Genomic DNA, 21,809 nt, shown 5'->3' on the forward strand with positions numbered 1-21,809 from the left:
CATGTCTCAAAATGAAAATGATACAACCATAAAAAGTATGTCAACTACATAAAAATAGCGTACATATAAAGCCAACCAATAACACGGCAGCCTGCAGGTAGAAGATAGCCAGAGAAAATGAAATAAGACTATAAATCACATTGGCGACATATGGCCTGACTGCAATGCACTAGAAACATTGTATCAACTATTAACTTGGTCAGGCCTGAAGTTCATGCTAGAAAACTTGGAACATTGTATAAAATATTCAGGGCCCTCAAAGTTTCCTGAACCAGTGAGCTCAGGACAGACACAGCTGTAGGCTATTTACACAGGGGACAAGCAGAAGGACTATTTTCCACTGGATCAGAGCATGCCATTATCCCCTTTCACGCTGGGAGAGAAAAGGAGAGCTGGAAAGATTTGTTTAATACATTGAGGAACTACTGTCATGTCCAATGAATGTAGAAACAGACTTTGTTTGCTTGCTGTTTGAGGTGAAGAAAACATAACTGAGAAGATCCACAGGTCATTCATTAGTGGTGGTGAGTTAAGCCAATCAGAAATACTATCAGACCCCCAAATGGGCACATTTATAGGCCTACATTTGCACGCAGGCCAGGTAGCCTATAGGTCTACTTCTACAGGTAATCAGGCCCGCGTCCTTACTCAACATTGACAGGAGCACTCCAAAAAAAAGACCATCACTAAATTAACAAAACTCGTAAATGGAATTAAATAAAACAAAAACTACTTCCTCACAAATGTAGCATAGTGTCACGCCCTGGTCTTAGTATTTTGTGTTTATATATTTATTTGGTCAGGCCAGGGTGTGACATTGGGTTATTTTGTGTTGTGTTGTGGTATTGGGGGTTTTAGTAGGTATTGGGATTGTGGCTGAGTAGGGGTGTCTAGCATAGTCTATGGCTGCCTGAGGTTCTCAATCAGAGTCAGGTGATTCTCGTTGTATCTGATTGGGAACCATATTTAGGTAGCCTGGGTTTCACTGTGTGTTTGTGGGTGATTGTTCCTGTCTCAGTGTGTTTGTATTCACCAGATAGGCTGTATAGGTTTTCACATTTTCCGTTTGTTGTTTTTGTATTGTTAGTGTTTTTGCATCGTTATTAAAGATGTATCGAACTAACCACGCTGCATTTTGGTCCGACTCTCCTTCGACGGAAGAAAGCCGTAACACATAGGTTGTGCGCTCTGCAAACAACGTGTCCACTCCGACAATGAGAACGGTAAAAAAGACTGGATTAATATATTGAATGCATTAACATAAATTACCGTAACCAAACAAACATTGTAGATTTGAAATTCTAGGAATTAACAGTAAATGTACTACTGCTGATATACAGTATGTAATGAGGAATTGATATACACTATCAAATCACACAACAATGACAGTGCACAAATTGTCGCGAGAGCGTGCATTCTAGAGAGACGTGTATTGTGTATCTTAGCCACACACCCCTTCTTCTTGGACTGTGCCATCCCCGCAGCCTCCGCAATGGATTAGTTCACCGAGATGGGTGCGAATAAGACATGTCTCATGTGCCATAAAAAAATTAACATATTTATATGCTACTGCTCAACCCCCCCCCAAAAAAATAAAAATTGCATTTGACCAACATATCTACCAAATGACAAATTTGGGTCAGCCCTACCTTATATAGTGCACTACATCTGAACCGGGTCGGCAGAGGGCTCTTGTCAAACTTAGTGCACTATATAGGGAATAGGGTGCCATTTCTGACACATCCAATGTGTCCATGCCAGCCTGCCGGTAAAGAGTGGTAGACATGATGACTGGGGCTGAGAGCTTTTCCTGGCCTTAGGGCCCTAATGGCAACCGTCGGTGCGGTGTTCTCTTCCTTACCCACATTCTGCTCATGTCACTGAGGTCCGCCTTGTTCCTCATCGAGTCCTTTATCACCTGAACACACAGACACAGAAAGAGAATTTAGACAAGGCTGAAGCCACAAGACAAAAGTTCAGAATGTTGCTGATTCAACAGAGAGCACTACATGTGAAGTTGTACTGTATGCATTGTGTGGGTGTGTTCAAGGCCAGTGTGTTGGGCAATCGCTAGGGTGCTCAGAAGTGAATGTGTATGGGGGTGTGTGAACAGCACTATGCTGATCATTTGCATGGAACGTTGTAGTTAATTTGGCTAAACTGATGAGTTGTCATCTCACTGTACAGTAGGATATATTCATAAAAGTAGAGGCCATGTAGCCTGGCCCCAGATCTGTTTGCGTTTGGCATGACAATACAAATCTCGGACCAGACTAATGGCTATTCTGAATTAAGTGCAAATCTCAAATGATATTCCCTATGGGCCGGTTTCTTGGACACAGACTAAGTCTAGTCCTGGACTAAAAGCATGGTCAACGGAGAATCTCCATTTAAATATATTTTTTGTCCAGAACTAAGCTTGATCCGTTTCCGGGAAACTGCCCCTATATTTAGTTGACTTAAACCTTATTTTACCAGGTAAGTTAACGGAAAACACGCACTCATTTACAGTAATGACCTGGGGAAGAGTTGCAGGGGAGAGGACAAGAGAAGGGTTTGAAATTAGCCAATTGGAAGCTGGGGATGAGGAGAGCTGGATTATGAATTAAGACAGGGCGACCAGGGTTAACACCCCTAGTCTTGGGATAAGTGTTGTGGGATCTTAGGGATCACAGAGCGTCAGAATGTCAGTCTCCCACTCAAGCCCAACCCTGGACCTATCCTGCATAGCTTCAAACCAAAGCCAGCCGAGTAATAAACAGGGAATAATGTTTCATTTGAGACCTCTTGAGCACAAGTCTACGGAGAGATGCGCATGTCCCTGGCATGCAGCATGTTCAGGATCGTGTTCATTAAGAAAACGGAGTGAAACTGGGAGGGACTACAGAGTCTTGCCCAATAACAAATGCTCATTTCTGTTGCAAAATGTTTTCTATTGCACACCTTAAAGATCGCGACCCAGGTGTGTGTCCCATCAGGGCTGTGTTGGTGGGTTCAGACTTACGTTGGGATGGCCGTCTCGCAGCAGCTTGTGGAAAACGTGGCAAAACTTCCAGCAGAGCACCGCATTGCTGGAGAGCGGCAGCCGGTTGACCGCCGCCCAGAAGGTGTGGGCGCCCTTCTCATGGTGCGTCCCCAGGATACAGGGTGAGACGAACCAGTCAAGGAGAAACACACAGGAGATGGCAGAGAGAGCACACATACTCTGACGAAGGCTGCTATGACAAAATGTGCTGGGGGAGTTAACAGAGATGTGTTTTGCTTGCCTATTCAACATCCATTGTTCTCTCGAGGGGCTGAAAACCTCTCACACATCTCTGAACTTATCTCACAGAAAGACCGTACAGAGCAGTCCGTCTCTCAGTCTCTTTCTCAGACACACAGCTAAATGTAACTTCCGGCGCCGACAGAGATGGCCGCCTCGCTTCGCGTTCCTAGGAAACTATGCAGTTTTTTGTTTTTTTACGTGTTATTTCTTACATTAGTACCCCAGGTCATCTTAGGTTTCATTACATACAGTCGAGAAGAACTACTGAATATCAGATCAGCGTCAACTCACCATCAGTACGACCAAGAATATGTTTTTCGCGACGCGGATCCTGTGTTCTGCCTTACAAACAGTACAACGGAGCGGATCCTATGCAGCGACCCAAAAAAACGACTCCGAAAGAGAGGGAAACGAGGCGGTCTTCTGGTCAGACTCCGGAGACGGGCACACCGTGCACCACTCCCTAGCATTCTTCTTGCCAATGTCCAGTCTCTTGACAACAAGGTTGATGAAATCCGAGCAAGGGTAGCATTCCAGAGGGACATCAGAGACTAACGTTCTTTGCTTCACGGAAACGTGGCTCACCGGAGAGACGCTATCCGAAGTGGTGCAGCCAACGGGTTTCTCCACGCATCGCGCGGACAGAAACAAACATCTCTCTGATAAGAAGAGGGGTGGGGGCGTATGCCTTATGGCCAACGTGACATGGTGTGATGAAAGAAACATACAGGAACTCAAATCCTTCTGTTCACCTGATTTAGAATTCCTCACAATCAAATGTAGACCGCATTATCTACCAAGAGAATTCTCTTCGATTATAATCACAGCCGTATATATCCCCCCCCAAGCAGACACATCGATGGCTCTGAACTAACTTTATTTAACTCTCTGCAAACTGGAAACGATTTATCCGGAGGCTGCATTCATTGTAGCTGGGGATTTTAACAAGGCTAATCTGAAAACAAGACTCCCTAAATTTTATCAGCATATCGATTGCGCAACCAGGGGTGGAAAGACCTTGGATCATTGTTACTCTAACTTCCGCGACGCATATAAGGCCCTGCCCCGCCCCCCTTTCGGAAAAGCTGACCACGACTCCATTTTGTTGATCCCTGCCTACAGACAGAAACTAAAACAAGAGGCTCCCACGCTGAGGTCTGTCCAACGCTGGTCCGACCAAGCTGACTCCACACTCCAAGACTGCTTCCATCACGTGGACTGGGAGATGTTTCGTATTGCGTCAGATAACAACATTGACGAATACGCTGATTCGGTGTGCGAGTTCATTAGAACGTGCGTTGAAGATGTCGTTCCCATAGCAACGATTAAAACATTCCCTAACCAGAAACCGTGGATTGATGGCAGCATTCGTGTGAAACTGAAAGCGCGAACCACTGCTTTTAATCAGGGCAAGGTGTCTGGTAACATGACCGAATACAAACAGTGCAGCTATTCCCTCCGCAAGGCTATCAAACAAGCTAAGCGCCAGTACAGAGACAAAGTAGAATCTCAATTCAACGGCTTAGACACAAGAGGCATGTGGCAGGGTCTACAGTCAATCACGGACTACAGGAAGAAATCCAGCCCAGTCACGGACCAGGATGTCTTGCTCCCAGGCAGACTAAATCACTTTTTTGCCCGCTTTGAGGACAATACTGTGCCACTGACACGGCCTGCAACGAAAACATGCGGTCTCTCCTTCACTGCAGCCGAGGTGAGTAAGACATTTAAACGTGTTAACCCTCGCAAGGCTGCAGGCCCAGACGGCATCCCCAGCCGCGCCCTCAGAGCATGCGCAGACCAGCTGGCCGGTGTGTTTACGGACATATTCAATCAATCCCTATACCAGTCTGCTGTTCCCACATGCTTCAAGAGGGCCACCATTGTTCCTGTTCCCAAGAAAGCTAAGGTAACTGAGCTAAACGACTACCGCCCCGTAGCACTCACATCCGTCATCATGAAGTGCTTTGAGAGACTAGTCAAGGACCATATCACCTCCACCCTACCTGACACCCTAGACCCACTCCAATTTGCTTACCGCCCAAATAGGTCCACAGACGATGCAATCTCAACCACATTGCACACTGCCCTAACCCATCTGGACAAGAGGAATACCTATGTGAGAATGCTGTTCATCGACTACAGCTCGGCATTCAACACCATAGTACCCTCCAAGCTCGTCATCAAGCTCGAGACCCTGGGTCTCGACCTCGCCCTGTGCAACTGGGTACTGGACTTCCTGACGGGCCGCCCCCAGGTGGTGAGGGTAGGCAACAACATCTCCTCCCCGCTGATCCTCAACACTGGGGCCCCACAAGGGTGCGTTCTGAGCCCCCTCCTGTACTCCCTGTTTACCCACGACTGCGTGGCCACGCACGCCTCCAACTCAATCATCAAGTTTGCGGACGACACAACAGTGGTAGGCTTGATTACCAACAACGACGAGACGGCCTACAGGGAGGAGGTGAGGGCCCTCGGAGTGTGGTGTCAGGAAAATAACCTCACACTCAACGTCAACAAAACTAAGGAGATGATTGTGGACTTCAGGAAACAGCAGAGGGAACACCCCCCTATCCACATCGATGGAACAGTAGTGGAGAGGGTAGCAAGTTTTAAGTTCCTTGGCATACACATCACAGACAAACTGAATTGGTCCACTCACACAGACAGCATCGTGAAGAAGGCGCAGCAGCGCCTCTTCAACCTCAGGAGGCTGAAGAAATTCGGCTTGTCACCAAAAGCACTCACAATCTTCTACAGATGCACAATCGAGAGCATCCTGGCGGGCTGTATCACCGCCTGGTATGGCAACTGCACCGCCCTCAACCGTAAGGCTCTCCAGAGGGTAGTGAGGTCTGCACAACGCATCACCGGGGGAAAACTACCTGCCCTCCAGGACACCTACACCACCCGATGCTACAGGAAGGCCATAAAGATCATCAAGGACATCAACCACCCGAGCCACTGCCTGTTCACCCCGCTGTCATCCAGAAGGCGAGGTCAGTACAGGTGCATCAAAGCTGGGACCGAGAGACAGAAAAACAGCTTCTATCTCAAGGCCATCAGACTGTTAAACAGCCACCACTAACATTGAGTGGCTGCTGCCAACACACTGTCAATGACACTGACTCAACTCCAGCCACTTTAATAATGGGAATTGATGGGAAATGATGTAAATATATCACTAGCCACTTTAAACAATGCTACCTTATATAATGTTACTTACCCTACATTATTCATCTCATATGCATACGTATATACTGTACTCTATATCATCGACTGCATCCTTATGTAATACATGTATCACTAGCCACTTTAACTATGCCACTTTGTTTACATACTCATCTCATATGTTATACTGTACTCGATATCATCTACTGTATCTTGCCTATGCTGCTCTGTACCATCACTCATTCATATATCCTTATGTACATATTCTTTATCCCCTTACACTGTGTATAAGACAGTAGTTTTTTTGGAATTGTTAGTTAGATTACTTGTTCGTTATTACTGCATTGTCGGAACTAGAAGCACAAGCATTTCGCTACACTCGCATTAACATCTGCTAACCATGTGTATGTGACAAATAAAATTTGATTTGATTTGGATTTGGAAATGAATGGCCTGGTCCCGGCTGACAACCACGGTCAGGTTACAATACTGTTTTTGTTTTGCACAAACATAACCCTGAGTCATGAAGGAACACTCAAGAGCTTCCACAAACCCATGGGAATCAACATAAACACAGTTCTCCTTTCTCTATAGTCAGAGGAAAACAGATTATATCCAACACACACACACACACACACACACACACCCGACTCCACAAGGAGGATATTCCTGGCATGCTTCTCTTTGACGGCGACCTCCTGCGTGTTGATGGCCTTGTTGATGCTCACAGCCTGTGCAGAGGGGGAAGTGGAGGGAAAGAGGAAAGAGACAGAAAATACCAAATCAGGGCAATACTTTTCACTCCTCACTCGAGGAACACAGAACACAAATTCTTTATTTTTAGATGATTTAGCAGACGCCAAAGTGAATTACTGTTAACCTCTACGGGCTAGGGGACAGTGTTTGGAAGTTTGGAAAATCTGACATGCCCAAAGTAAAACTGCCTGTTACTCAGGCCCAGAAGCTAGGATATGCATATAATTGGTTGTATTTGATAGAAAACACTTTGAAGTTTCTAAAACGGTTAAAGTAATGCTTGTGACTATAACAGAACTGACAAGCAAAAACCCAAGGAAAATCCACCCGGAAAATGTGTTTGAGCTCCCAGGCCATTCCTATGTTGGCTTATTGAATTTCCAACCAAAAAGGACCCAGATTGCAGTACCTATGGCTTCCACTGGATGTCAAGTCTATAAAAGGTTTCAGGCTTGTTTTTTGAAAAATGAACAAGTATTTGTAGTTTTTCCAGGGTGTTCCTCATTAGGACGCGAGTCTTGTGGCGCGCGTGAATGAGGGCAAGCAATTCGTTATTTATCTGCGATATTCAACATACTACATTCCGTCTTTAATTGTATTGTTTATTTACTTATTAGAGTACCTGAGGATTGATTAGAAACATTGACGTGTTTGGACGAAGTTTACCGGTAACTTTTGGGATTCCTTTGTCTGCATGTTGAACGAGTGGAACGGGTGGATTACTGAATCAAACGTCCCAACTAAACTGACTTTTTTGGAATATAAAGAAGGACTCTATCGAACAAAATGACCAATTGTTGTGTAGCTGGGACCCTTGGGATTGCAAACAGAGGAAGATCTTCAAAAGGTAAGTGATACATTTTATTGCTACATTTTTTTTATAATCCATTTGTGTGCGGGGTGCTGTCCTCAGACAATCAAATGCAATGCTTTCGCCGTAAAGCCTTTCGTAAATCGGACAAAGTGGTTCAATTACCATGATTCTAGGCTAACGAATGATGTATGACAGGTGTATTTTCATGAATGTTTAATATTATGATTTATGTATTTTGAATTTCGCACTCTGCAATTTCACCGGATGTTGTCGTAGTGGCACGCTAGCGGGATACCTGGCCCAAAGAGGTGTTGACACATTCAGTAGGCTACAGGTCTATGTAGCAATCAAAGCCTAACCCTAATGTTTCAAACACCATACTTTAACTGAACCATTAGAACACACACACACAACCTTTTTCAGGACCCTGTCTTTCAATGATAATTTGTAAAAAGCCAAATAACTTCAGATTTTCATTGTAAAGGGTTTAAACTAGAGGTCGACCGATTAATCGGAATGGTTGAATAATTAGGGCCGATTTCAAGTTAATAACAATCCGAAAACAGTATATTTGGACGCCGATTTTGCCATTTTTTCGTGTTTTTTTTACACCTTTATTTAACCTTTACTTAACTAGACAAGTCAGTTAAGAACACATTCTTATTTTCAATGACGGCCTAGGAATGGTGGGTTAACTGCCTTGTTCAGGGGTAGAACGACAGATTTTTACCTTGTCAGCTCGGGTATTCAATCTTGCAACCTTACGGTTAACTAGTCCAATGCTCTAACCACCTGCCTCACGAGGAACCTGCCTGCTACGCGAACGCAGTAAGAAGCCAAGGTAAGTTGCTAGCTAGCATTGAACTTAATCAATCATAATCACTAGTTATAACTACACATGGTTGATGATATTACTAGTTTATCTAGCGTGTCCTGCGTTGCATATAATCGATGCGGTGCGCATTTGTGAAAAAGGACTGTCGTTGCTCCAAGTGTACCTAACTATAAACATCAATGCCTTTCTTAAAATCAATACCCAGAAGTATATATTTTTAAACCTGCATATTTAGCTAAAAGAAATCCAGGTTAGCAGGCAATATTAACCAGGTGAAATTGTGTCACTTCTCGTGTTCATTGCACGTAGAATCAGGGTATATGCAAAAGTTTGGGCCGCCTGGCTCTTTGCGAACTAATTTGCAAGAATTGTACATAATAATGACATAACATTGAAGGATGTGCAATGTAATATTTAGACTGATGGATGCCCCCCGTTAGATCAAATATGGAACGGTTCCGTATTTCACTGAAAGAATCAACTTTTTTTCCCCCGAGATGATAGTTTCCGGATTCGACCATATCAATGACCCAAGGCTCGTATTTCTGTGTTATGTTATAATTAAGTCTATGATTTGATAGAGCAGTCTGACTGAGCGATGGTAGGCACCAGCAGGCTCATAAGCATTCATTCAAACAGCACTTTAGTGCATTTTGCCAGCAGCTCTTCACAAAGCTTCAAGCATTGCTCTGTTTATGACTCCAAACCAATCAACTCCCAAGATTAGGCTGGTGTAACCAATGTGAAATGGCTAGCTAGTTAGCGGGGTGCACGCTAATAGCATTTCAAACGTCACTCGCTCTGGGACTTGGAGTAGTTGTTCCCCTTGTTCTGCATGGGTAACGCTGCTTCGAGGGTGGCTGTTGTCGATGTGTTCCTGGTTCGAGCCCAGGTAGGAGCGAGGAGAGGGATGGAAGCTATACTGTTACACTGGCAATACTAAAGTGCCTATAAGAACATCCAATAGTCAAAGGTATATGAAATACAAATCGTATAGAGAGAAATAGTCCTATAATTCCAATAACTACAACCTAAAACTTCTAACCTGGGAATATTGAAGACTCCTGTTAAAAAGGAACCACCAGCTTTCATATGTTCTCATGTTCTGAGCAAAGAACTTAAACATTAGCTTTCTTACATGGCACATATTGCACTTGTACTTTCTCCTCCAACACTTTGTTTTTTCATTATTTAAACCAAATTGAACATGTTCCATTATTTATTTGAGGCTAAATTGATTTTATTGATGTATTATATTGAAGTTAAAATAAGTGTTCATTCAGTAGTTGTAATGGTCATTATTACAAATAAATAAATAAATACATATTTATTGGTATCAGCTTTTTTTGGTCCTCCAATAAATCGGTATCGGCGTTGAAAAATCATAATCGGTCGACCTCTAGTTTAAACACGGTTTCGCATGCTTGTAGGCCTGTTGTAAGGCAGATCCTCACCAGACATCACCGGTAACAATGTCGTCTATGTGCACAAACCCACCGTCGCTGGACCAGACAGGACTGGCAAAAAGTGCTCTTCGCTGACAAGTCGCCGTTTTGTCTCACCAGGGGTGATGATCGGATTCGCATTGATCGTCAAAGGAATGAGCGTCACACCGAGGCCTGTACTCTGGAGCAGGATCGATTTGGAGGTGGAGGGTCCGTCATGGTCTGGGGCAGTGTGTCACAGCATCATCGGACTGAGCTTGTTGTCATTGCAGGCAGTCTCAACGCTGTGCATTACAGGGAAGACATCCTCCTCCCTCATGTGGTACCCTTCCTGCAGGCTCATCCTGACATGACCCTCCAGCATGACAATGCCACCAGCCATACTGCTCGTTCTGTGTGTGATATCCTGCAAGACAGGAATGTCAGTGTTCTGCCATGGCCAGCGACGAGCCCGATCTCAATCCCATTGAGCACGTCTCGAACCTGTTGGATTGGAGGGTAAGGGCTAGGGCCATTCCCCACAGAAATTTCCAGGAACCTTCAGGTGCCTTGGTGGAAGAGTGGGGTAACATCTCACAGTAAGAACAGGCAAATCTGGTGCAGTCCATAAGGAGGAGATGTACTGCATTACTTAATGCAGCTGGTGGCCACACCAGATACTGACTGTTACTTTTGATATTGACCTCCCACTTTGTTCATGGACACATCATTAAATTTCTGTTCATCACATGTCTGTGGAACTTGTTCAGTTTGTCTCAGTTGTTGAATCTTATGTTCATACAAATATTTACACGTTAAGTTAGCTGAAAATAAATGCAGTTGACAATGAGGACGTTTCTTTTTCTGTTGAGTTTATACAATAAAACAATTGTAACAAAAAAGGGAATACTTGTACACTACAAGTAGCCTACTTGTTCTGAATATTCAAGAAAGCAATCCTCAGCAAACTGGCCCAGTGTGGGCTTCACTTGTCCAGTTATATGTGGTGGTAGTGGCCTACACCTCCAGTTCTGAGAGGGTTAAACAAACAAGGCTGAGCAAATGCAAAAGGACACACACACACACACACATCACAACCCCATCAGCCATCTGCCAGGTAAACATCTGATTCCTCACACACACTCCCAGAAAGCCTTCCATACCTTCCAAGAATAATCATCCCCTTTAGTGATAGGCCTATTAGATCTTGGCCTCCATCTGAGAGGAAAAGGCAGCCACCCTATGCACCTCCACCTCTTCTTGGAGCCTTTAAAATCAGGGATGGGCAACACATTTTGCCATGGGGCGGAGAGAAACGTATGCAGTTTTTTAAGCGTATTTCCTGCAATTCTACACATTTTGTCATGACTTATGCCATGTTAATATGATATCCAAGTGAAAATGACGAACAAATTCAATTACACCCCCTCAACCTGGTCTATTATTCAACCACGATTACAACAAGATTAGGTAGATTGCTTTAGTCTAGCCAGCTAACTTACCAATGTCAGCTGACATGGCTAACTGAGTGACTGACTGACATAATGAGAAAAACTGCTGATGCACATCCAAATGTCCAAATTGCAGCTTGTGTATCCTACTATTCTAACTCTCATCAGTAAATTGAGACCCTGAAAAATGTGTGCTCTAGATATATATATATATATATAGAGAGAGAGAGAGAGAGAGAGATCACACATCTGTGGGCCTACAAAAGATGGGCGGGCCGGCAGGGGCCCATCCCTGCTTTAAATGAATAGCTGTGTCACATGTAGCATGTTCTCCGATAAAGAACAGTGACATGGAGGTCTGAAGTGGAGTGGTTGCGGGGAGTGTCACAAAAGGACAGGCCCGGTTGAATAATCTCACTTCCCCCAGATGTCCCGAGTCCTCTCTGGGAGGGGAAGCAGAGGGTGATAAATCATCACAGGTCCACTTCCCTGGTGGTTCACTGGGAGCGCAGGAAGTGTGTTGGTTTCACATGAAGGAAGAACTTGTTGACCATGGAAGTCAGAGGAATAGCCTAGGTGTAGTACACTACACAGTCATGCTTGGTTGGAGTAAAGTACACACCAGAAGCGTATGATGAGCAAGTCACAAGTCAAACCCCAAAAATGTCTGTTGTGTGATTTTTTTGGACACCTTGTTCATTTGGACATGTAGATTACAGAAACAATGATCAAAACTGTGTGTGTGTATATATTACACACACACAGTTTTGATTATAGAAACAATCTGCATATACATATTACACAAACAAGGGGCGCAACAGTCATGACGAGAGCAGACAAAATAGCCTACGTTTCTGTGTCTTTTTCTCTCGGCCTCATTACGAATGGCATATCCCAGCTCAAGGTGACAAAGATGGGCGTTGTATTGACAAGATCGATTCATTAAGTCACAGCTGTGCCTTCTGAAGAGGAAGGAGAGAAGAATGCAGAGCTGGCCAACAGCTCTCAACACACACTGCTCCCTGGTTTAAATTCCACTCCAGCCGTGTCTCTGTGCTTAGCTTGTAGGCCTGCAGAGGACGAACCACAAACCATGCTCAAATCTACTAGCCATGCCTTCAATCAATAAAACATACATGCAGGGTTGATATGGACACTGGTGCTACTGGTAGAACTCCTGTTGTTACATAATCAAGCACAAGCCAAGAGATGTGTGTGTGTGTGTGTCATGTCCACACAGAGCCATATATATCTGACCAAAGTCTCCTGCGGTTTCCTCTGTGTTTACTGACGATCTGACCACAGGCAAGCTAATGTTTGACCTTTTCAAGTGTCACCATTGTTTGTCTGTGAGAATCCACTGCAGGATGGATGAGACACTTATTGAAAACCTCTTAGGAGGAGACTGGACAAAGGACAATATCTCATATCTAGATTCCACTTGGATATAAATACTGCAAATACAGTCTACAGCATCTTCTATACTGAACAAAAATATAAAACAACAATTTCACTGAGTTACAGTTCATATAAGGAAATCAGTCAATTGAAATAAATAAAGAGCCCTAATCTATGGTTTTCCCCCTGACTGGGAATACAGATATGCATCTGTTGGTCACAGATATATAGATATGGCGTGGATCAGAAAACCAGTCAGTATCTGGTGTGCCTTATGCAGAGCAACATCTCCTTAGCATAGAGTTAATCAGGCTGTTGATTGTGGCCTGTGGAATGTTGTCCCATTCGTTTTCAATGGCTGTGCGAAGTTGCTGGATATTGGCGGGAACACGCTGTCGTACACGTCAATCCAGAGCACATCAGACCATGGAAGAACTGGGACATTTTCATCTTCCAGGAAGTGTATACAGATCCTTGTGACATGGGGCTGTGCATTATCATGCTGAAACATGAGGTGATGGCGGCAGATGAATGGCACGACAATGGACCTCAGGATATTGCCACGGTATCTTTGTGCATTCAAATTGCCATCGATAAAACGCAATTGTGTTCGTAACTTATACCTGCCCATACCATAATCCCACCGCCACCATGGGGCGCTCTGTTCATAACGTTTACATCAGCAAACCGCTCGCCCACACAACGCCATACACGTAGTCGGAGGTTGAGAGGCCGGTTGAACGTACTGTTGGAGGCAGCTTATGGAAGAGAAATTAACATTAAATTCTCTGGCAACAACTCTGGAGGACATTCCTGCAGTCAACATGCCAATTGTGTTGTGTGACAAAACTGCACATTTTAGAGTGACCTTTTGTCTCCAGCACAAGGTTCACCTGTATAATGATCATGCTGTTTAATCAGCTTCTTGATATGCCACACCTGTCAGGTGGATGGATTATCTTGGCAAAGGAGAAATGCTCACTAACAGGGATGTAAACAAATTTGTACATATGGAACATTTCTGGGATCTTTATTTTCAGCTCATGAAACAGGGGACCAACACTTTACATGCTGCATTTATATTTTTGTTCAGTGTAAAATAGCACTCGTATCTACCCTTACATTTCACTCAAAACCCCACACCAATTTTTCCCCTAAAAATAAAAATAAATAAAAAGTTTCTGAAAAAAAAAGGAATGGTGAAAGGCTCCCAGCACTTGTGCAAGCAGTTCCCACACAGGAACGACCCAATTAGTCCACAGCGCGACTTTGTCATCCATCTGAAAGAGAGCGTCAGCTGCCCAGGACTCCTGGCAAGCCAATGAGACTGGAAGTTGGAGCGGCTCGCTGGCATCGACAGGCCTATTAACTCATCTCAGTATGGGCAGCCGATGAAGTGAGATGATGACTAAAATCAAATTAAATTAGGAAGTGAGAAACAGCCTGGTGGTAAGTGTGTTGGGGGAGATTAGACAGAGGATGAGGCTTGCCTCACAGACAGACTAGTCTGGACTGGGCACACCTACGTCGTGCACAGAGACCTCTGGAGGCCTCTCCCGTCGCCTGGCTGTGTGGCAGAGGCACTGTCAAGAAACAAATGTTAACGGCCTACGCATTCTTTGATCTTAAAGGATAAGGGTGAGCAATATGGTTTAAACTCCACCCAGCCTATCAGAAGGCAAGGTGAAGGAATGACCATACTGTTTAAACCTCCTTTGAGATCTACAGGAGTGCCCAGGCCTTAGGGGTGGATTGGGATTCAGCATGAGCCTGTGTTGTCTAGTACTGCGCTGGACCCAGCCGGTGCCTTCAAAACAGCCCATTTAATAATGTAGCGATCTCACATTGAGGAATTATTTGTCCAAGGAAAACATTTGAATAATGGCTTTGAATGCTTCACATGAACATGACTAATGGCCCATCCCATGGCACAATGGGGAATTTCTCCTGCAGACATATCGGTACTAGGACACTACATGATTATGACAACAGCGCATTATTTTTTATCACTGCTCTAGGAAACTTGTGGAAGAGCAGAATAAACTTAATGATGGTCCAAAAACATCTGTATTTAGAGATGGCACCCTCTACTCCTGTGCAACAACAATTATGATCAATTGAATCAATCAATTAACACAATCAGTCTAATCAAAATAATAGTCTAAATAAATAAGACGAGTTTTGGGAGATGCCATCATTACATTAGAATTTATATTTAACTAGGCAAGTCAGTTAAGAACACATTTTTATTTACAATGACGGCCTACCCCCGGCCAAACCCTAATCCGGTGAACGCTGGGCCAATCGTGCGCCGTCCTATGGAAGAAGCTACATGGAAGAAGAGTGATTTTCCGGCGGTGATAGTGTTCTAGATGCTCTGCTGTTCACGCAGTGCTGAAACCACACCAAAACACAAGCAGGGGCCAAGCAGCACACACTATTCCCTGTTCTCACAATAGTGCTTTTATCTGGCCACATCTCTTCCTAGATTCCTTGCATTCCTTTTTCTGGAGAAAATAATGAGTAAAAACACATTTTTAAAAATATATGTTTTTAGATCAGGATCTCACCGCTTTTTCACAGCCAACCTTGTGACGTTCATATGATCGAACAGTACGATGAACTCACCGATTATGGGGTGGGACCGGTGGGGGAAACAAGGGGAGAGTTCGTGTTATCTTAAACCGTGCATTCGGAAAGTAATTCAGACTCCTTGACTTTTTCCACATTGTTATGTTACAGCCTTATTCTAAAATTGATGAAATTGTTTATTTCCCATCAATCTACACACAATACCCCATAATGACAAATTAAAAACAGGTTTCATTTTTTTTGCAAATGTATAACAAAGTTCAGACCCTTTACTCAGTACTTTGTTGAAGCACCTTTGGCAGCGATTACAAGCTTGAGTCTTCTTGGGTATGACACTACAAGCTTGGCACAACTGTATTTGGGGAGTTTCTCCCATTCTTCTCTGCAGATCCTCTCAAGCGCTGTCAGGTTGGATGGGGAACATCACCACACAGATATCTTCAGGTCTCCCCAGAGATGTTTGGTTGGGTTCATGTCCGGGACCTGCTGGGCCACTCAAGGTCATTCAGAGACTTATCCCAAAGCCACTCCTGTGTTGTCTTGGTTGTGTGCTTAAGGTCGTTGTCCTGTTGGAAGGTGAACCTTCGCCCCAGTCTGAGATCCTGAGTGCTCTGGAGCAGGTTTTCATCAAGGATCTCTCTGTACTTTGTTCCGTTCATCTTTCACTCGATCCTGACTAGTCTCCCAGTCCCTGCTGCTGAAAAACATCCCCACAGCATGATGCTGCTACCACCATGCTTCACCGTAGGAATGGTGCCAGGTCTCCTCCACATTGAACTCTTTGGCCTGAATACCAAGCGTCAATCTTGATTTCATCAGACCGGAGAATCTTTTTTCTCATGGTCTAAGAGTCTTTTAGGTGCCTTTTGGCAAACTCCAAACAGGCTGTTATGTGCCTTTTAAATGAGGAGTGGCTTTCGTCTGGAGACTCTACCATAAAGGCCTGATTGGTGGAGTGCTGCAGAGATGGTTGTTCTTCTGGAAGGCTTTCCCATATCCACAGAGGAACTCTGGAGCTCTGTCAGAGTGACCAACATGTTCTTGGTCACCTCCGTCACCAAGGCCCTTCTCCCCCGATTGCTCAGTTTGGGGGGCGGCCAGCTCTAGGAAAAGTATTGGTGGTTCCAAACTTCTTCCATTTAAGAATGATGGAGGCCACTCTGTTCTTGGGGACCTTCAATGCTGCAGAAATATTTTGATATTTGTGCCTCGACACAGTCCTGTCAATTTCAGAATAAAGCTGTAACATAACAAAATATGGAATAATAGAAGGGGGCTGAATACTTTTTGAATGCACTGTATGAGGAGAGTCAGGCACCGTGGACAGGAGGTGCATGGCGGGCTGCTGCGCTGGTACTGCCAAGACTTGCCCACCACCTCAAGAGGAAAGGGTAAGCAGCAGAGAATGAAAACAGGAAACATGGATCGCCGTCTGTACACGGAGGTGCTGTGTTGAGGAGAGGGTCAGTAGGTCTGGGGTGTGGTAGAGAGACGGGGGGGGGGGGGGGGGCTCATTCAGGCTTCCTGTCTTGGCACACTTTTTCCTGCCCATATCCTTTCTGCCGAAAAATGCACCCAGCTCCTCCCTTCTTCCTCCACCTCAGGCCTAGTGCCCGGTGCCAACCCAAACAGACCTCACAGCTCCAGTTCCAGCTCCCCTCTTATAATGTTTCCTTCGCCAGCCTCTTCCAAGTGGCCCCAAAAGGTCAATTTTCCCCCCCTACCCAAAGACAGACAGAGACACACATTTGTGGCTGTTGACACTAATAATGCTCTCCTGTTGACAACGATAGCTTTAAATGGATATTTTGAACTAAAAATACTACTTGCCACTTCCTGAAAAGTTACTCACTTCACATTACGTCATACTACACAGACTGTGTGAAAACAGTCATCCAACTATGCACTTTAAAAATACACATTTTTAGGAAGCAAATGTGAAAACCTACATATAGTTGAAGTCGGAAGTTTACATACACTTAGGTTGGAGTCATTAAAACTCGTTTTTCAACCACTCCACAAATTTCTTGTTAACAAACTATAATTTTGGCAAGTCGGTTAGGACATCTACTTTGTCCATGACAAGTAATTTTTCCAACAATTGTTTACAGACAGATTATTTCACTTCTAATTCACTGTATCACAATTCCAGTGGGTAAGAAGTTTACATACACTCAATTGACTGTGCCTTTAAACAGCTTGAAAAATTCCAGTAAATGATGTCATGGCTTTAGAAGCTTCTGATTGACTTAAATGATGTCTATTAGCCATTAGAGGTGTACCTGTGGATGTATTTCAAGGCCTACTTACAAACTCAGTGCACCTCTGCTTGACATCATGGGAAAATCAAATGAAATCAGCCAAGACCTCAGATTATTTTTTTTTGCAGACCTCCACAAGTTTGGTTCATTCTTGAGAGCAATTTCCAAACGCCTGAAGGTACCACGTTCATCTGTACAAACAATAGTACGCAAGTATAAACACCATGGGACCACACAGCCGTCATACAAGGAGGAAGGAAGGAGACGCGTTCTGTCTCCTAGAGATGAACGTACTTTGGTGCAAAGTGCAAATAATCCCAGAACAGCAGCAAAGGACCTTGTGAAGATGCTGGAAGAAACAGGTACAAAAGTACCTATATTCACTGTAAAACGAGTCCTATATTAACATAACCTGAAAGGCCCCTCAGCAAGGAAGAAGCCACTGCTCCAAAACCGGCATAAAAAAGCCAGACAACAGTTTGCAGCTGCACATAGGGACAAAGATAGTACTTTTTAGAGAAATATCCTCTGGTCTGATGAAACAAAAATAGAACTGTTTGGCCATAATGACCATCGTTATGTTTGGAGGAAAAAGGGGGAGGCTTGCAAGCCGAAGAACACCATCCCAACCTTGAAGCACGAGGGTGGCAGCATCATGTTGTGGGGGTGCTTTGCTGCAGGATAGGCTGGTGCACTTCACAAAATAGATGGCATCATGAGGTATGAAAATTATGTGGATATATTGAAGCAACATCAAGATATCAGTCAGGAAGTTAAAGCTTGGTTGCAAATGGGTCTTCCAAATGGACAATGACCCCAAGTGTAACGGATGTGAAACGGCTAGCTTAGTTAGCAGTGCGCGCTAAATAGCGTTTCAATCGGTGACGTCACTTGCTCTGAGACCTTGAAGTAGTGGTTCCCCTTGCTCTGCAAGGGCCGCGGCTTTTGTGGAGCGATGGGTAACGATGCTTCGTGGGTGACTGCACACATCAACAACAGAGGGTCCCTGGTTCACGCCCGGGTATGTGCGAGGGGACGGTCTAAAGTTATACTGTTACACAAGCATACTTCCAAAGTTGTGGAAAAATGGCTTACGGACAACAAATCAAGGTATTGGAGTGGCCATCACAAAGCCCTGACCTCAATCCTATAGACATTTTGTGGGCAGAACTGAAAAAGCATGTGCGAGCAAGGAGGACTACAAACCTGACTCATTTACACCAGCTCTGTCAGGAGGAATGGGCCAAAATTCACCCAACTTATTGTGGGAAGCTTGTGGAAGGCTAACTGAAACGTTTGACCCAAGTTTAAATTATTTAAGGCAAATCTACCAAATACTAATTGAGTGAATGTAAACCACTCTCCTCTATTAGTCTGACAGTTCACATTCCTTAAAATAAAGTGGTGTTCCTAACTCACCTAAGACAGGCAATTTTGTTACTAGGATTAAAATGTCAGGAATTGTGAAAAACTGAGATTAAATGTATTTGACTAAGGTGTATGTAAACTTCCAACTTCAACTGTATTACTAATGTCCCTCAAAAGCAACAAGCTGCAAAAGCCATAGAGCGTAAAAGTGAGTGGGTTTAGGTTATACTATTTCTACAGGTTTGAACTCCGCCCCTTTTAAAACGTCAGCACACTAAAAAGGGCCCTCTGTTTTACAAATGTGCTCATATCTCTGACGTCGATATCCGCTCCCATGGAAAATTCACTCTACACCTCTAAAAGCCTGGCATGGTGGGGAAAGGAAACACAAGACAATCCCTCCAGCATGGCCACTCTTCCTGTCTATGTGAACAGAGAGGCAACATGGATTAGACCAGGGTTGTGTTCATTAGGGCAGCATTGGCATAGCAAAATGTTTCACAAAGAAAATGTGTTCTTCTTGGACAAGTTTAGGTAGTCCCTCCCCGTTTAAGTCAAGAGTTTTTCCCTGGTCAGGTTATGTGCTCAGAAAAAAACGCAACACCTTACTCATGACCAAAGTATGACAAAATACTGTGAATATAAAGCTGTCCAGAATCAAACTGGTAGGCCTAAATATTTTTCCACTGAATAGGTATATGCTACTGTAATGTCCATCTACTTCTCATTGTCTCATGTCTATTAAGACTCCATTATCACTTCAAAACCTCCAGCATTGAGCTAGTCAAAGTCTATGACCTCACCGACAGCAGGCTTTTGTTCCTGGGGGGCTTGGGCTGGAAAACAGAACAGCAGGTGGTTGAAGAGAAATACTGGCCAGAGTGTGGACCCTGGGTCCAAAGGCCATGGCTAGCATAATAAAACCTAAACCCCATGCTACGTTTACATACAAGACTCCTTTGTGGAGACAGTTTTGTGCAACGTCCCGTGAGGAAGGCCTCCTATCTGCTTTGTGTAACTAGTTAGTGTAACTAACTTACTGAAGAAGTGCTGACGTCATAAAAACACTGTAAAAGGGCAAGCACATCTGCAGCTGAATTCATTTGTGGTTTCTCTACACACATTCACACTAATGAACCTTGATAAAGATGCTATGACACTGTAGAAATGTAATACAGTCTTACGAGACTAGGCTTTAGTTCACCTTAACAACAATAGTAGAACCTATACCCAAGATGTAAACGACAAGGCTGTTCTCTGGGCCCTCTGAGAATGATCTGATATCCGTTTTTGATTCTTGCATGTGCCAAGAGTGTTGATGTTTTCATACCGTTGTCTCTCAGGTCATGACATAAATCACCAAAGCAGAGGCATCTGACCTAAGAGAACACTGACAGGCAGGTGGCAGGCAGGCCTTCATCTTCCTCTGGCTGAGAGAGAGAGAGAGGAATTCATCTCGGAGAGCAGCCTTGAGACTTCGTCTGTTTGATCCAGAGGAGTGAACAGCGCTCCAATAACATATAACATGACTTTGAGCAACCGGTGTTGCTTCCAAGAACAACTGAGGAGCTTTTTCCCCATCACAACCAGTGTCTGTCACAAACAAACTTGTGTGTCCTCAACAGCTACCTCCATGCCAATGAGCTTTCAGGAAGGAGCACAAATCCCCTGGAGATGCTTTTCGTATCGGCCCCCTTCCCCCACTCCTCTATACAGAGCCAGAGTAGCAGCCTACACTGTGTTGGCACTGAAAGGGCAGTTTTGGTGCTTTGGCCCTGCTAGTACACCTGCTCCGGAACTCACATCAAGTCCTGCCAGTGTTGAACTGACCCTGAGGGGATTTCTCAAGTGGGGATTCCCCTATTCACAAATGACTAATCAATGTTCTCCACCAGCTGTTGAAGGCCATTCATGATCAATTATTCACAACAGCATGCATAGCCTCTATCACTATAACACATGATATTTGCAATAACACTCATGCTGTAATAAAAATGTGATGGTTTTGTATCAATAAGAGTGAGTATTAGTCCGGACTAATCATGTATGATTCGTACCGCTGTATCTTATGTCCCTGGCGATTCGTATTTTTTTTAAATGTGTTTATGTTAATGATTGTGCAATCCAACCTATTACTAGATAAGCTGCTGTGTCCAGTAGCCGTCTAGAACGTATTTAGCCGACCATGACACACATTGCAAAGTAGCTGGGCTACCATAAATGTATGTCTGACATCGCTATCGTCCAAGAAAACAACACTACAGTCAGATAGCTCGTTGACATTCTAGTCACCGTGAAAAACGTACGCGTGCTTACGTTATCTAATGACTATAGAGAACGGGCTACTGTGAAGAAAAAAAATGGGGAAACGTCCGATCAGTCCATGGAAATTCGTTAGCAAACTATAGCCCAATATACTAGTTATAGCATACACTAAAAACATGCATCTGACTGGAGTCTGGACTATCCTT

At 44.1% G+C, this 21,809-nt stretch overlaps 1 protein-coding gene across 4 annotated transcripts in view; it reads right to left on the reverse strand.

Annotated features, from left to right (window-relative positions):
* Nucleotides 1–21,809, reverse strand: part of LOC109905574 (huntingtin-interacting protein 1-like) — a 51,175-nt gene that overhangs the window by 22,404 nt on the left and 6,962 nt on the right. For all 4 annotated transcript variants that reach the window (XM_020503018.2, XM_020503017.2, XM_020503019.2 and 1 more), the window contains exons 2-4: nucleotides 7,107–7,170; nucleotides 3,005–3,147; nucleotides 1,862–1,918 (exon numbers count right to left, since the gene is read on the reverse strand). In XM_020503018.2, coding sequence (XP_020358607.1) covers nucleotides 1,862–1,918; nucleotides 3,005–3,147; nucleotides 7,107–7,170 — 264 coding nt within the window. The remainder of the gene's footprint in view (nucleotides 1–1,861; nucleotides 1,919–3,004; nucleotides 3,148–7,106; nucleotides 7,171–21,809) is intronic.

The sequence above is a fragment of the Oncorhynchus kisutch genome, linkage group LG15 (genome assembly GCF_002021735.2).
Source record: "Oncorhynchus kisutch isolate 150728-3 linkage group LG15, Okis_V2, whole genome shotgun sequence".
Classification (NCBI taxonomy): Eukaryota; Metazoa; Chordata; class Actinopteri; order Salmoniformes; family Salmonidae; genus Oncorhynchus; species Oncorhynchus kisutch.